This window comes from Cydia fagiglandana, chromosome 5 (assembly GCF_963556715.1).
Source record: "Cydia fagiglandana chromosome 5, ilCydFagi1.1, whole genome shotgun sequence".
In the NCBI taxonomy this organism is placed as follows: Eukaryota; Metazoa; Arthropoda; class Insecta; order Lepidoptera; family Tortricidae; genus Cydia; species Cydia fagiglandana.
The window spans coordinates 5,522,670-5,536,353 of NC_085936.1; the positions used below are offsets into that span (position 1 = coordinate 5,522,670).

At 37.4% G+C, this 13,684-nt stretch overlaps 1 protein-coding gene across 1 annotated transcript in view; it reads left to right on the forward strand.

Moving 5' to 3' along the window:
* The window catches only part of LOC134664331 (uncharacterized), a 395,099-nt gene that overhangs the window by 321,024 nt on the left and 60,391 nt on the right, over window positions 1-13,684 (forward strand). Inside the window, exon 2 of the mRNA XM_063520904.1 lies at window positions 2,661-2,793. Coding sequence (XP_063376974.1) covers window positions 2,661-2,793 — 133 coding nt within the window. The remainder of the gene's footprint in view (window positions 1-2,660; window positions 2,794-13,684) is intronic.

The window sequence follows — 13,684 nt, forward strand, 5'->3', positions numbered from 1 at the left end:
CGAACAAATTTAATAAGTGAAACTATGTAATTATGTATACTTACAAAAAATTTTGCAAATTTTTATCACAATTTAGTACAATCTGCAGAGAGCTGCAGAGATAGTTGACACCTAGAAAATTACCTTACATTATGATTAAGGGTTGCCAAAACACCATTTGATCGGATCATTTAGTTCTGCCTGTGCAAATACCGTCCTTTCCATATGTACATATACTTAAACATTAAACCCCCAACTTCTAATTCGTAGTAACTCACATAACCTAACGTTGAGGACTTCGTCCAACGCGACCCTTTCCGATTCCCGTAAAATAAACACAAGTGAAACATACCCTATTAATCAAACTACCTCCACAGTAACCGAATAAACTGCGCCGGCAAACACGGCTTTTAGTACAGTCATTATATCCAAAAAACCGACCCTACCCGTGATTAATTAGTTCTTGGATTTTTTTTTCGTAGGTCCCTCGGGGGGGTCACTGGGAGTGTAAATTCAAAAAGTAGGCTTAATCAGGCTCCTGCGTATATTCGAAAAATGGTTTTTTTCCAAAGAAACGGTTTTTCTTCAATAACTCGGCCATTTTTGATTTTACAGTAAAACCGTAAGGACAAAAACTGTAGGAAATTTGATTCTCTACAAGTTAGTCCAGTCATTATATCCAAAAAACCGACCTTTCCCATGAATAATCAGTTCTTGGATGTTTTTTTCGTACGTCTCTCGGGGGAATCACTGGGAGTGTAAATTCAAAAAGTAGACTGAATCAGGGTCCTGTGTATATTCGAAAAACGGGTTTTCTTGAATAACTCGGTCATTTTTGATTTTACAGTAAAACCGTGAGGACAAAAATTGTTCAGAATTTGATTCTCTACAACTTCGTTTCCCTTCATTTATGCCGTAAAGCGTGGAACATAGGAGATAATGATAATATTTTGAATTTGTCGCGTTTTTCAGGTTTAATTTCAAAAATATCGATTTTGGGGCAAAGAAGGTGGGAACCAAAATTGTTCAGAATTTGATTCTCTACAAGTTTAGTCCTCTTCATTTAAGTCGTAAAGTTGAAAATAACGGGATGTTGAAAATATTTTGAATTTATCGCTTTTTTCAAATTTTATTTCCAAACTATCGATCCTAGAAGAAAAATTGTGAGGACCCAACTTGTAGAGAATCAAATTTTCTAAAATTTTTGTCCTCGCGGTTTTACTGTAAAATCAAAAATGACCGAGTTATTCAAGAAAAACCGTTTTTGGAATATACACAGGACCCTGATTCAGTCTACTCTTTGAATTTACACTCCCAGTGATTCCCCCGAGGGACGTACAAAAAAAAATCCAAGAACTGATTATTCACGGGAAGGGTCGGTTTTTTTGATATAATGACTAGACTAACTTGTAGAGAATCAAATTTCCTACAGTTTTTGTCCTTACGGTTTTACTTTAAAATCAAAAATGGCCGAGTTATTGAAGAAAACCCGTTTTTTTGGAAAAAAACCATTTTTTGAATATACGCAGGAGCCTGATTAAGCCTACTTTTTGAATTTACACTCCCAGTGACCCCCCCGAGGGACCTACGAAAAAAAAATCCAAGAACTAATTATTCACGGGTCAAAATCTATAATGACTGTACTATTTCCGATGTATTTAAATATAGTTGGTAAAACCAATTTGTCAGACAGGAAAACTATACTCATCCTTTTCTTTTGGGTGCTATCACTAGTGTAAGACAAAGATAGTATGATTCTCTCTGTCTATGATTGAAATGAGACAGTCCTTTGACAGAATTTCACTTGTCCCGCCGTTCCGTTCTCGCAGATTCAATTATTACCGATTAAAGTCTCACTCAATCACCGACAAAAATGCGACCGAGCTTTTTACGAAGTGGATTTTGTATCTCATTAAATCGTCAGTCGCAAAATCAACCTTGTTTGCTCGCGGTGAAGGTGAGTTTTAGAGAAATACCGGTATCGCAATGGCTTTATGAAGTATTCGAAATTCCCAAATTGATACGGCCAACAACGCAAATTTACTGGTGAAAAATGAAAGACGACTATATTTACAGAGTTGTTGGGGCAAATTTACATGTTTAAACTTTAAAAAACCTTATTAGAGCTTGGTTTTGTTTTTATATAGTTTCCGATTATAAAATTTAGCAAGAAAAAACTAAATTCTGTTTGATCACGATTCGTTTGAACTGGGCAGTAATGGTTAGTTTACATACTTTTGAAACGAGTTTTGGAAACGAATTCGCTTTGAGCTGGTGTGGTTTGGTGCTTGATTTTTTGTTTTTTATCAAACGAATTCTATAGCGAAAGGTTTTAGGGAAATTCGAGATTTGGGTTGGATTCAGAAATATTTTAGTATTCAAATATATTTTATAGGTACTTAAACACGGTGTTAATGAATAAGTAGACTTTAAAATAAAATAACAGTTTAAAATATTGTCTCTCGAGTTTTATTTCGATTAGAAGACTAGCCGCGCGATTCACTAGATATGAAGTAGTAAGGATATGTGACGTTCGACAGCAAAAGGTACCTCACATATGTCGTGGAACGTCACATATCTTTACTATTTCATACCTAGTAAATCTCTTATTCATTTCCCGAATCGCGCCGTAGGTAGTATTTCTCCCATACATCTATTGATTATTTACAATTCTGTTACAGGGGTGAAACTAACACCGTTCGTACGGCATTGGCAGCCGGCCGCATACGAGCGCGTGCGGCGGCGGCGCTCGGCGCCCGCGCACGCGCCCAAACTGCCCAGCACCCTGCGCCTATCCTTCCGCGCACATGACAGGTAATCGCATGCATCTTTAGGTACCTATTTCATACAGACATGAGACATTTTGATTTTCGATGTTCTGTTTTAGGAATTTCGTACTTAGGAAATATGATTTTAGAAATTATGCTACATATAACACTATAAACTCTCGCGATTTGTACACATATTTAATTACACAAACGGGTCTACCGCGATATAATTACATTGTTTTTACCTTTAATTCCGACGTTTCAGCTGAGTTGCACCGGCTGGGGTCACGGAAAGACCTAGACGGATGCTACATAACCGATAGTTTTACATGATTTGTGGTTTAGTTATGTTAAGTCTCATTATGGTACGGTTTCAAATATACATAAGGGTGTTTACTTATAACAGGCTAGTATTTTATTACAAAAATCGATTTATTAGCGCACTTGCCGCCTCGCCGTCAAATCGGCGTCATAATCAATCGCCACGTTTGAGGTTTTGCCTGTTTATATTTGTTCCTCGATGATTGATGCGCAATACCGCGCAAACCAAACAGACTCCGAAACTTGGCTCCCAAACTTAGGTTGAAATTGAGGGTCTTTTCCAAAAATATTTATTACCTACTTGAGGTGACATTTTACATTTATTGAATTTGTGATCAAATGACGGTCTAGTCGTGACATGCGGTCCTGAACATGTGTTCAGCTGCTTTATCTAGACACAAATACACACATTACAAGCTCTCTATGATGTCATAGAGAGCTTGTTAAGTATGTGTGTAGATAAAGTAGTGAATTTAAATGTACATAATAATTAGGCAAAAAAAAGACTCATGTGATATTTTTAGCAAACTCGCTGTCAGCTCTTTTAATAAACCCACACTCGTATAACCATTAAATGCAATTCAGTATGTAGACTATGTAGCAGTCACATAATCTACTATGAAAGTGCAGTTTGCACCATCACTACCATCACGCTCCGCAATTGTTGCGCCATTTAGAGTCCTAGCTAAATTGGTCGTTCAATACTTACACTACAGAATTTCCAATTTAGCAATAACAATCTCGAGTGGTGACTGTACAAATCATAGCACTTAAACTTTTTTAAACTGAAGCAAGCAACATACATCGCGACTGCGACAGCGTGTCATAATCAGTTGCAACGTTTGAGTTTTTGCCTGTATATATTTGTTTTCCGATGATTGATGGCCCAATACCGTCGACAAACCGTCGGGCTGGGTATGAAAAAACATAACTTGGTTTCCACACTCCTCGGTATAAATATAAATTTAATATAGGTATTATTAGATATTTCAGCTAAATATGTAGGTTATTTAACAGTGGGTCGCTAGTTTTTTTGTTTATTTATCTAATACTTCATGAATGTACGAGTACCAAACAATTTTAACCATTGGAGTCAATTTGCTTAGAGTAAAAAAGGTTAGGAGTACGAGCCAAATGCATAGAAAGTAACGCACACGCTAGCGAATATGCCAGTTGCAGTTTGACAAACTGGAGGTAACCGTGTATAGTTCTTTTTTACCTTTCACCTACGAAATAGGCTCCCTAGAAACTGCTTATTATAGCATTTGATAAGCAACCACCCCTATTACCTATAGCATTAACCAACTCATCGCAATGTACGAACTAATTCCATTTCCAATGTGATGTTGATGAAGCAATATCAACATCACATTTCACTTCTTTTGCCCTTGTAATATCAACTTTATTCAACCTCATCAAGGTTGACTTTGCTATGTTTATTGTAGGATAGATAAGAGGTTGTGTATTTGATACAGTTCATTTGTAAATGTATCGACCATCGAATGGAGCGCAGGGGTGTTATTCCGAACGATCGCTAAGCAAGGTGTTCCTGCCTCGTACAAAGCTAAACGGGGAATGAGTTGTCGCCCGCGGTATTTCCAACCGTTACGACCTTAGAAAAGAGCTTAATCTTAAAAACCGGCAACGCACTTGTAACCCCTCTGCTGCTACAAATTAAACGTTACGACAAAAACGTTAACATTTTTGAGCTTCATATGCTTGAATGTGCAAAATGTAAGGTCAGCGGACAGGAAAATACAAAAAGCTGCATTCAGAAGATACGTAAATAATTTGCCCAGTCACTTATTAATTCTGAATTCAATATTTCCAATGATTTTCGTCGCACTTTTGATTTGACAGCAAAAGCAAAGTAAAAATATTATATCGCGATATTCGCGATGACAGATTCAACGAAAAGTGACGGGATCGTTTCCATGCATTATTTATGTATGGAAACAAGATGGACGAGGATCTGGCAGGCCTAGGCGGAGATGGCGGGATGACCTGCACGCATATCTCAACGACTGGCAAGAGATTGCTCAAAACCGAGACAGATGGAGAGCGGGGAGGCCTTTGCCCAGCAGTGGGAGACCATATAGGTTAGTAAGCTTAAAATAAATTTAAAAGTGGAAAAATTACTGTCTTGGATGGAACTTGAACACGGCCTCTGGATCGATACTCCAGCGCCTGCCATCAGAGCCACCAAAACCTCATCCATAGCCAGCAAATCTTTCCACCATATCAAGGGAACCCTAGCGACATCTATCGTAAGAGTTACACTTCTTAAACAGCCACCGGTATTCCAAGTCATATTGGAAATTGACCAGATACGATGTGCTACCCATACTATTTTATTATTTTTAACAAGCAGAAACGTCTGCGAACGACGCTATTAAGTTAATTTTATTTATATAGGTATTAATAATATATTTATGTTTTGATGGCGTTTTCTATCATCGATCCTCGACAAAGCGACCCTTGCCTTGCCGAACTATAGTTGTTATTCGAGCTCTCATTACTCTGGTCCTCTCTCAATTCGACTCCCTGCTGGCACCGACTAGAACATCATGACACTACTGGTCCATTCCCTTAATTAAAACGTTTTCCAGCGGACAGCCGGTGGGCAGCGTGCCTTATTTATACTGCTTTGTGATTAGGAAATTAACTATTGAAAACTTTATGGCTCTGCCGTAAAACCTGCTTTCGTGGTTTGTTTGCACTCGGACTGCACTCGGACAAATTGCTATGGGTATTTAACAAAAAGCTTAGCGTATGTTTAGTGCATCTGTTGTCGTATACCTTTTACATCTCCAAATTTAATGAATAAATTTACTCTAGAGACTTATACATCTCTACATATACATCTCTGTTATATTGCTAAAGCTATTTATTTTAAGAGTGTAATATAATGTTTACTCAAGTATTGGCCGCTGTATTTATACCTATGTATAGTCTGTTCTGTCTGTTAAACAACTTCGTCAGTAGAAAAAGGCGCGAAATTCAAATTTTCGCGCTTACATTTTTTATATTTGCCGCTTTTTTCTACTCACGGAAATGGCTTGAGCAACTATAAGTATAAATTTTGCTACTGACTTGTAGATAAAAAGAATCTTTGAGGCCTAATTGCAGAATAAATACTTTTTATCCCAGAATTCCTTAATAAGTGCAATGAAGGTTGCATTTTAGCACGAGAGTTACTAAGGAGGGGGTGGGGGACAATCTAACGACTTAATAATGACCTTTATATGCAGACGAAGTCGCGTGCACAGGCGTGTTGTCTACTCATTCGGCCCAATTCGAACTTTAAGAGCTGTTTGTTTTTTGTTCGCAATAACGTCACATATAACACTGACATATCTAATCCATATCGTTTCTAGATATATTAATTGACGTATCTTAAAGCTAGAAACGGACAGTATGTCGGTGTTGTAAGTGCAGTAATTATTGTGTATGTACATTAATCACTTGTGACGTTGCGTCAGTACGTGCGACGTTTTTAATGAAAACAAACATTGCGTGCTGAATACATTTATGAGGAAAAAATGTCATACATGTTTAATAAAACCCATAAAAGTATGCTCATTAAGGCCTGTACTTAATCAAATATATGCGTGTACGACTAGCCTTCGCTAGCTACTTTGCCCGAGTTAAGGGTTGAATTTCCAAAAATGGATTCTTTAGTGGCGCTTAACTGAAATATAATTATGTTTAAAATTTTAAGTCCCTACCTTAAATATTTGGCTGTGCGGTGTCGGTTAGTGTCAGTGTCAACTGTTTTATAATTTACGTATAAGAATTTTAAATATGTGATTTGTACGGCGCGCGAACTCGCATGCGATTTTAGTTACATTGCGGACTGTTGGTTACGTCCAATTCAACCGACCGATCAAAACCCGCAATGTAATGAAACTCGCATGCAAGTTCTCGCATCGTCTAAATGAGCCCTCATGTATGTCAACGTTTTAATTCAACGTAATTATCGTAATGAATGGAAGACTTGACCATACTCCGCCGTATTTGACTAGACCGGCCCTGCGGGGAGAAGTTACTTAGGGGGTAAATAAGTTACAGTATAGATTACATAATACTACTGCCGATGCCGATACGCCACTGTCATACAAAAACTGGCGTTATAACTGGCATAGCAAAAATTTACGCCGTGACAGAAGATCGCGTTAACGGTATTGGCTAACACCAAATTCCACGCGTAATATGTCACGTATGTCACTAACTAATGTGAAATGAATTGCTCTACATTATCGAACCATGAAACCCTTATGTAAACATATCACGAGTGTCAAAAAAGTCAAAAAATATAGTTAATAAAATTTGTAGTTCCTAATTTCTTGAACGACAAGGGAAAGAGCAAATACATCCAGAACAGTATCCAAGAAAATGCCTGTGTGTATAATTGCTCACACAAAAATGAGAATGCATGTGCAATGCTAGTGGGGGAGAGCGGGGTTAAACGTGCCGGAGGTAAGTTGATCCGATGGGAATAGGAACGCAAGTAAACCATGGAGCGATTCGTATGATGTTTGTCGCGAAAAGTCAGACCATTATGCGGTTGCAGGAGCCGTTTTCGTTGCTTTCATTATAGTAGAATAGTAGTTATGGAAAATAAATAAAAAACGAGGGCACAACGAACCCCACGGATAATCATATTTTTACTTTGGATTTTTTTTACTATCTGTTGATAGTACACAACAAATTATCATATATTTCGATGAACTGCAAAATACTCTTTTAGCGTGTGTAAACTGAGATTTAAATATTTGACGGATAAGTTATAAATTTTAGCAACGGGACAACCCGCCCCATAGCGGGGTTAGTTGTTCCGTTCCGACCTATCTCATAAAAAAAATTCTGGTAAAAAAACTGTGTAACGATGCACAAAATAATATCGCTACTCAGAAACGCAAATAATCATTATTTAATATAGCGCAACCTACATACCTTATTCACACTGTTTTCATAGATCAAATTTGTATTTTATGAAAATCGGCACGTTTAACCCCGCTCTCCCTGATGTATAAATTACGGAAAGTTAAAAAAAATAAAAATTTTTCGGGAAAATTTCACAGGAAGTTAAGGAAACTTTCATTTTGTAAATTAATATTTCGATCCCCGTACAAAAATATGAGAAGCTTCCGATTTTTTTCATTGTGGAAATATCGCAATTTTAGAAATTTTCCGAAGGCACATAATAGACCGCGCACAAAAGTGTGTTGTATCTATCATTGTTTGTGTAATCGGTGGCTGCATGCCCCCGGCGCACCGCAACTCCTCTAACTACTAAAGGCTGCATTAATACTACATGTGTACGTAAAGTCCGTGAAACTCAAGTTTGCGGCGTTTCATCCTTTACAGTTGAACGTGTGAAGAGAGTTTAAAATATCTTTTTGTTGACAATTTCGTTAACATTTGATACAAGTTTAAGCTTTTAAAGTTGTGGTACATACAGTACATACATACAGTACGGCTAGACTTACCAACATACTTATAGGTAGTACGTTAACTAGCCGATTATTAGTGCCCCATCAATAGCTACATATCTATACTATACTAACCTAACCTATTTCAAGACAGGTTGACAGTATAAAAGGTTGGTATAAAACAGTGTCCATTTGGACACATCGTGGTGACGATCGCCAACAGTCCGCGAGTTTCGTTCGTAACAAAAAACGACAGGCATTTATGTACAGTCACCTCCAGAGTTAGTGTTAGTTAGTTAATTTTATTACCGCATTTAGCAATTTTATTTATAATAAAAATGTTAGTTCGACGAGAAATATTTCTGAGAAAACCTTGTAAGAATACGAAAACAAAAATAATACAGAAAATCTTAATGAGATAGAACAGAAAAACTCTTATACTTTTTATAATAACTAAATGAACGTAAACCCGCTTCGGCACTAACAAGAATAAATAAATTATCAAATCAAATATTTGTTCCATGAAAAACCTCTTTCCATTTGCAAATTGTGTTTATGCTCGATTATTTTCTGTGTATATTTATTAAGTTGTTCTTTTGTCTGCGAACTACGAGTATTTATTTTAAGTGTTTTTGTAGAGTTTCAGTGCAACAAAAACGTACTAAAGTTAGTTTAAGATGAGTGATTACTTATTGAAATTATCATAGGTACATTAGGTACTAATTAATAGAGTCAGACCAAGAATAGTCTGCAGCGGATTTGATAGCCTACGCAGTGAACGTGTTATTTTAAACGTCAAACTTCTATGAAATTATGACGTATAAATGACACTTGCACTACGTGGGCTATCAAATCCGATGCAGACTTTTTTTGGTCCGACTCTAGTACAGTCACGAGCTTTAATTTGGGACCCATTTCCATCAAATGTTGTTAGAACATTCGTAATACAATAAGGTTGAAACTTCAGTTCGATGGTGTTGAAATGTCAAATTAAGACATTTAAAAGTAATAGCGAAGCGACCCTTGAAAAGATAACCTCTTTGCAATGGATCAAATCTTACTTACTCTTACTCTTTACGGGATCCCTATCCGTCATACAATTTGCCCCCAAGAAACCGATGTTTGGTTCATCACTCCGGTTTTATAATCTGTTTAAAGTGACATTTTCAAATATATTATTTCACATTGACATAATTGAGTGGTTGCCCCTAGAAACGTAAACGTAAGTAAATGTCGATGGTAAACATTATGTCGATGAATTATGACACTGCGTTAAAATATTACATCTAAATAGCGTCAGTTTGCTACACGATATTCAACCTTAGGTGGGTTCCAAATTAAAGCTCGTGACTGTATGTAGTGAATTTCTGTTCTCGATGTATTTAGTTAAGCTTAGATTTGCAATTGCGTTAACACATTGGTTGTGTACTAAGCTCCTACGAGTGAATTCTGTAAAGTAAATTAATTTTGTGTTTGTGTTTGGGCTTTTTTTAAATCCCAGAAATAGACCAGTTACGACTTACGAAGCCAAATTCTAACGACATGTTTCTAATTTTAATACACCTACGTCAAAAACGAGTTCTGGATACGATATGGATGGGACCTGTCAGTGTCAAAAGTGACGTTTCTTTCATTTAGAGATCGTTTTACAACTAAATGTAAGTATGAATGAATTGGCCTCTTGGAGGGTTTTGAGTTCTACGGTGCAGTAGTAATGGCTACGACCCGTAGCTGTACTCGTAGCACTGCTACGATTTCCATGGGCGAGCAATTTGTATCAGAGGGCCTACCGCGAACCACGTTCGACGTGTTGCCTCTCTGTCGCACTTGTAAATTCGTACGTAATTGCGACAGGGAGGCAACACGTCGAATTTGGTTCGCGGTAGGCCCTTGGAGTAATATTTTCTTATATTTGTGATTAACACACAAATAAATGCCGTTACCAAGATTCGAATCCTGGACCTCATGCTTCGTAGGCAAGGTCACTACCGACTAGGCTAGGAGGCAAAAAAATAGTAAAAAAAATAATTATAGCGGCTTTTTTTCGTGTCAAAAACGTTGAAAATATCGAATTATTAAAATCGGTTTGCACAAAATCACCCAGCTTAACTGAGTTGGCTAAACACAGAATACAAAATGGTTATACTAAATGCAAGCGTTTAGCCAAATGGGACGATTAACTTTAAGCTAATGATTGCCGATTCTTGTTACGGGACGCTTTTGTTTTATTTAATTGTAGTTGTTAGAGTTAATTTCGTTTGAGTATTATTGGTTCGCGGAACGTATTTGCATTTTTGTTGTTAGCGTTTGCGAGAGCGCAATGGTTACAATAAATACAATAATTTGCATTATTCATGTACTTATACATATAGTCGCCATCAGATATATCGGAGCGGCCAAGGCGCTCAAAAATATCTGAACACGCACTGTAACGCATTGGCAATAAAGGCGTGTTCGGATATTTATGAGCACTTTGGCCTCTCCGATATATCTGATGTCGACTGTACCTAAGTGTGTTCAGTTACAGCATTGGTGTAAAGCGTTGGGGTGGGGGTTTAATAGGTACAATCATCATCGGTCGTCTCAGTAGTTTTTCATATGTTTCGTATCATTCTGTATTCGTCACTCGTTCTTTTTTCTAACTTGTCTGTAAGTCTGTAAATTCTGTAGCTTGTCTTTCTCTTAATATGTCGTTCGTAATATTTATGTTCGTTTTTCGTCACGGTCTTCCTAACAAAACCTTATTTTATAGGTGTATAGGTGTGTATATGTATAGGTGTTTTTATAGGTGCCAGTTTATTTTGGAACTGCTTTTATCGCCGTCTTTGTACTTGTAGTTGTGGTAAAGTATTCCAAGTTATATAAAAAACGCAAACCACACTTAAGTGCACCCCTGTGCCCTATTCGCTGAGTAAAGTTTTGATTTAGAAACTGACATAATTTTGTAACACTTTTATTTCAGCATTCCTATTTGAGTAAACACAATACCTACTTAATCATCTTCTCAGTAATTTCACGACAGTACTAATTACGTACACATATTTCCAAGTCTAAATCCTTATAAATAGTATATTTACGCGATCTATTCGCGTATTTCAGTAAGGAGATTACGGAATACATTGATGTCGAATCGAGCAACCGTCGCATTCAGCCACAGATCACCTCCAGCAGACGGAGCACATAAGACAATCTAAGTCACCACAGTCACACATAAGCGCTCCCGTACAAATTTAATTAATGTTATAATTTAATTTAATTTTACTTTTTTAAATTAAATGTTTATGGACCTGGTCTGAAATGAAGAATATTCATTCATTCATTAAAATTTAGAGTTAGACCAAGTTGGCAGCAATTTTCAAACTTCTAATATGAAATTATAACATATAAATAACACCTGTACAGTCTGGGCTATCAAAATCGCTGCCAACTTAGCTGGTGTAGTTACAGATAGTTAAAGTGCATAATTATTTTCGATCGTATTTTCACGGAAACGTGCGAACGTAAGTATCTTGGTATTTCAGTCGGTACAAAAAGTACTCAGGATAACTGAAGGAGCGTGACAAATACGAACGTTTCCGAGAAAATACGATGGACTACAATTATGCTCTACATCTGTAACTCTATATCAGTTGTGTCCACAATTTTAACGAATAATAGCATTAAGGGGGTGTAACTGGGCTATTATAGAATGGTGTGGTGGTGTACAATACAACGATTGTGCTGCTGAAATCGTAGCATTTTGCAAGTAAAATTGAACCTATGTGTAAACCTTATGCTCGTTGTAAACGCTTCATAATACGGTGCCTGTGTAGTCTGTGCATTCAGCCCATCCACTCGGAGCTGCCAAACAGATATTCGCTTACATATTCAACAGTTCTAATGGCGGAACTTCATAATCTCGGAACTGCGTACTTAACTTACATGCCGCTGCACCTATTTAGATGTAGATCGTGAGAGTTAGCTCGTTTCTATGGTAGTTTAGGGGTTTGAGATTTTACTGTAACACTTGTGAGCGGCCAACATACCGAATCGGAAACCAGGGGGATTAGCTAAGGTGACAATCGTTGAGAGAAAACGCCAATCGAAATCTAAGTAATGTATGGAGGGAGACAGTCACATGATTTTTCGTAGCGTCTGTCATTCCGATTTTTATTTCGTTTTGCTTTGTTGATGTACGATTGTTATCTTGGCTAGACCCCCTGAGCTAATTTGTCATATTTTTCCCTTGAGACCTGTAGGAAAAACGTTATCTGTAAAGAAAACCCTTCAATCGGTGGGATATATGATCAGAATATTCGAGAGAAACCGATGGACTCTATAAGTACTTAGACTATCGTTACATCAAAATACTTACGAGTTATGAAGTAATGAAGTTAAAGCTACGTAGCACTTACCTGCGAGACAACTGTCTCGAATTTTCTGGCTCATTTCACGGGATAAAATGTTCTTTGAAACTTTCTAACTACGAAATGACATTACCGATACTTACTTCCACATCGTGAGGTCACGCCTCTGAATAAGTAATATAAGTCAAATCCTATTTTTCAAGAGTGTCATGTTATATTTAATAGTATTTACTATTTACCCAAAGTTAGGGTTTCGGCCCCAGTTTTACTTTTGATTTCGGCAGGTTTCGGGATAAATGTCATGTTTCGGCTTAAAGGCTAGGTTTCAGGTAATGTACCCACTTAAGCCCTTTAGACTTGATAGAATAAGTGGAATAAAAAGACTGAGGCCTTTGACCAGCACTCACAGAATAAGTGGAAGAAAAGGGGCCTTTGACCAGCACCGGGACACTGTGGGCCCGTAAATACAAATATCGTTATTCCTTGAATACTTCAACAAATACCGATATTTCTATTAATGAGCCCACATTGTCCCAATGCTTGGCTCTGCCAGGCCAGGCGTGGCTTACTCCACGATTTCGTCGCTTCGCAACAAGTAGGTACATCCGTCCCACACCAATTTTGGTGGCTAGCCAAGTAGCCACAAGCTGCGCGTGGCGCTTGCGCCACCTAGCGGTCATATCTGTCGTAATCATAACAGACGCGTTTTGTTAGAGAGTGAATCTTCTGTACCTAATAGTACGTACTATTATTTATTCTGTGGCTCTGCTGTTAAACCCTTATTATAGTTTCAATATGCCGCGCCATATAAGATCGTTTATAAGCCGAGACGTTC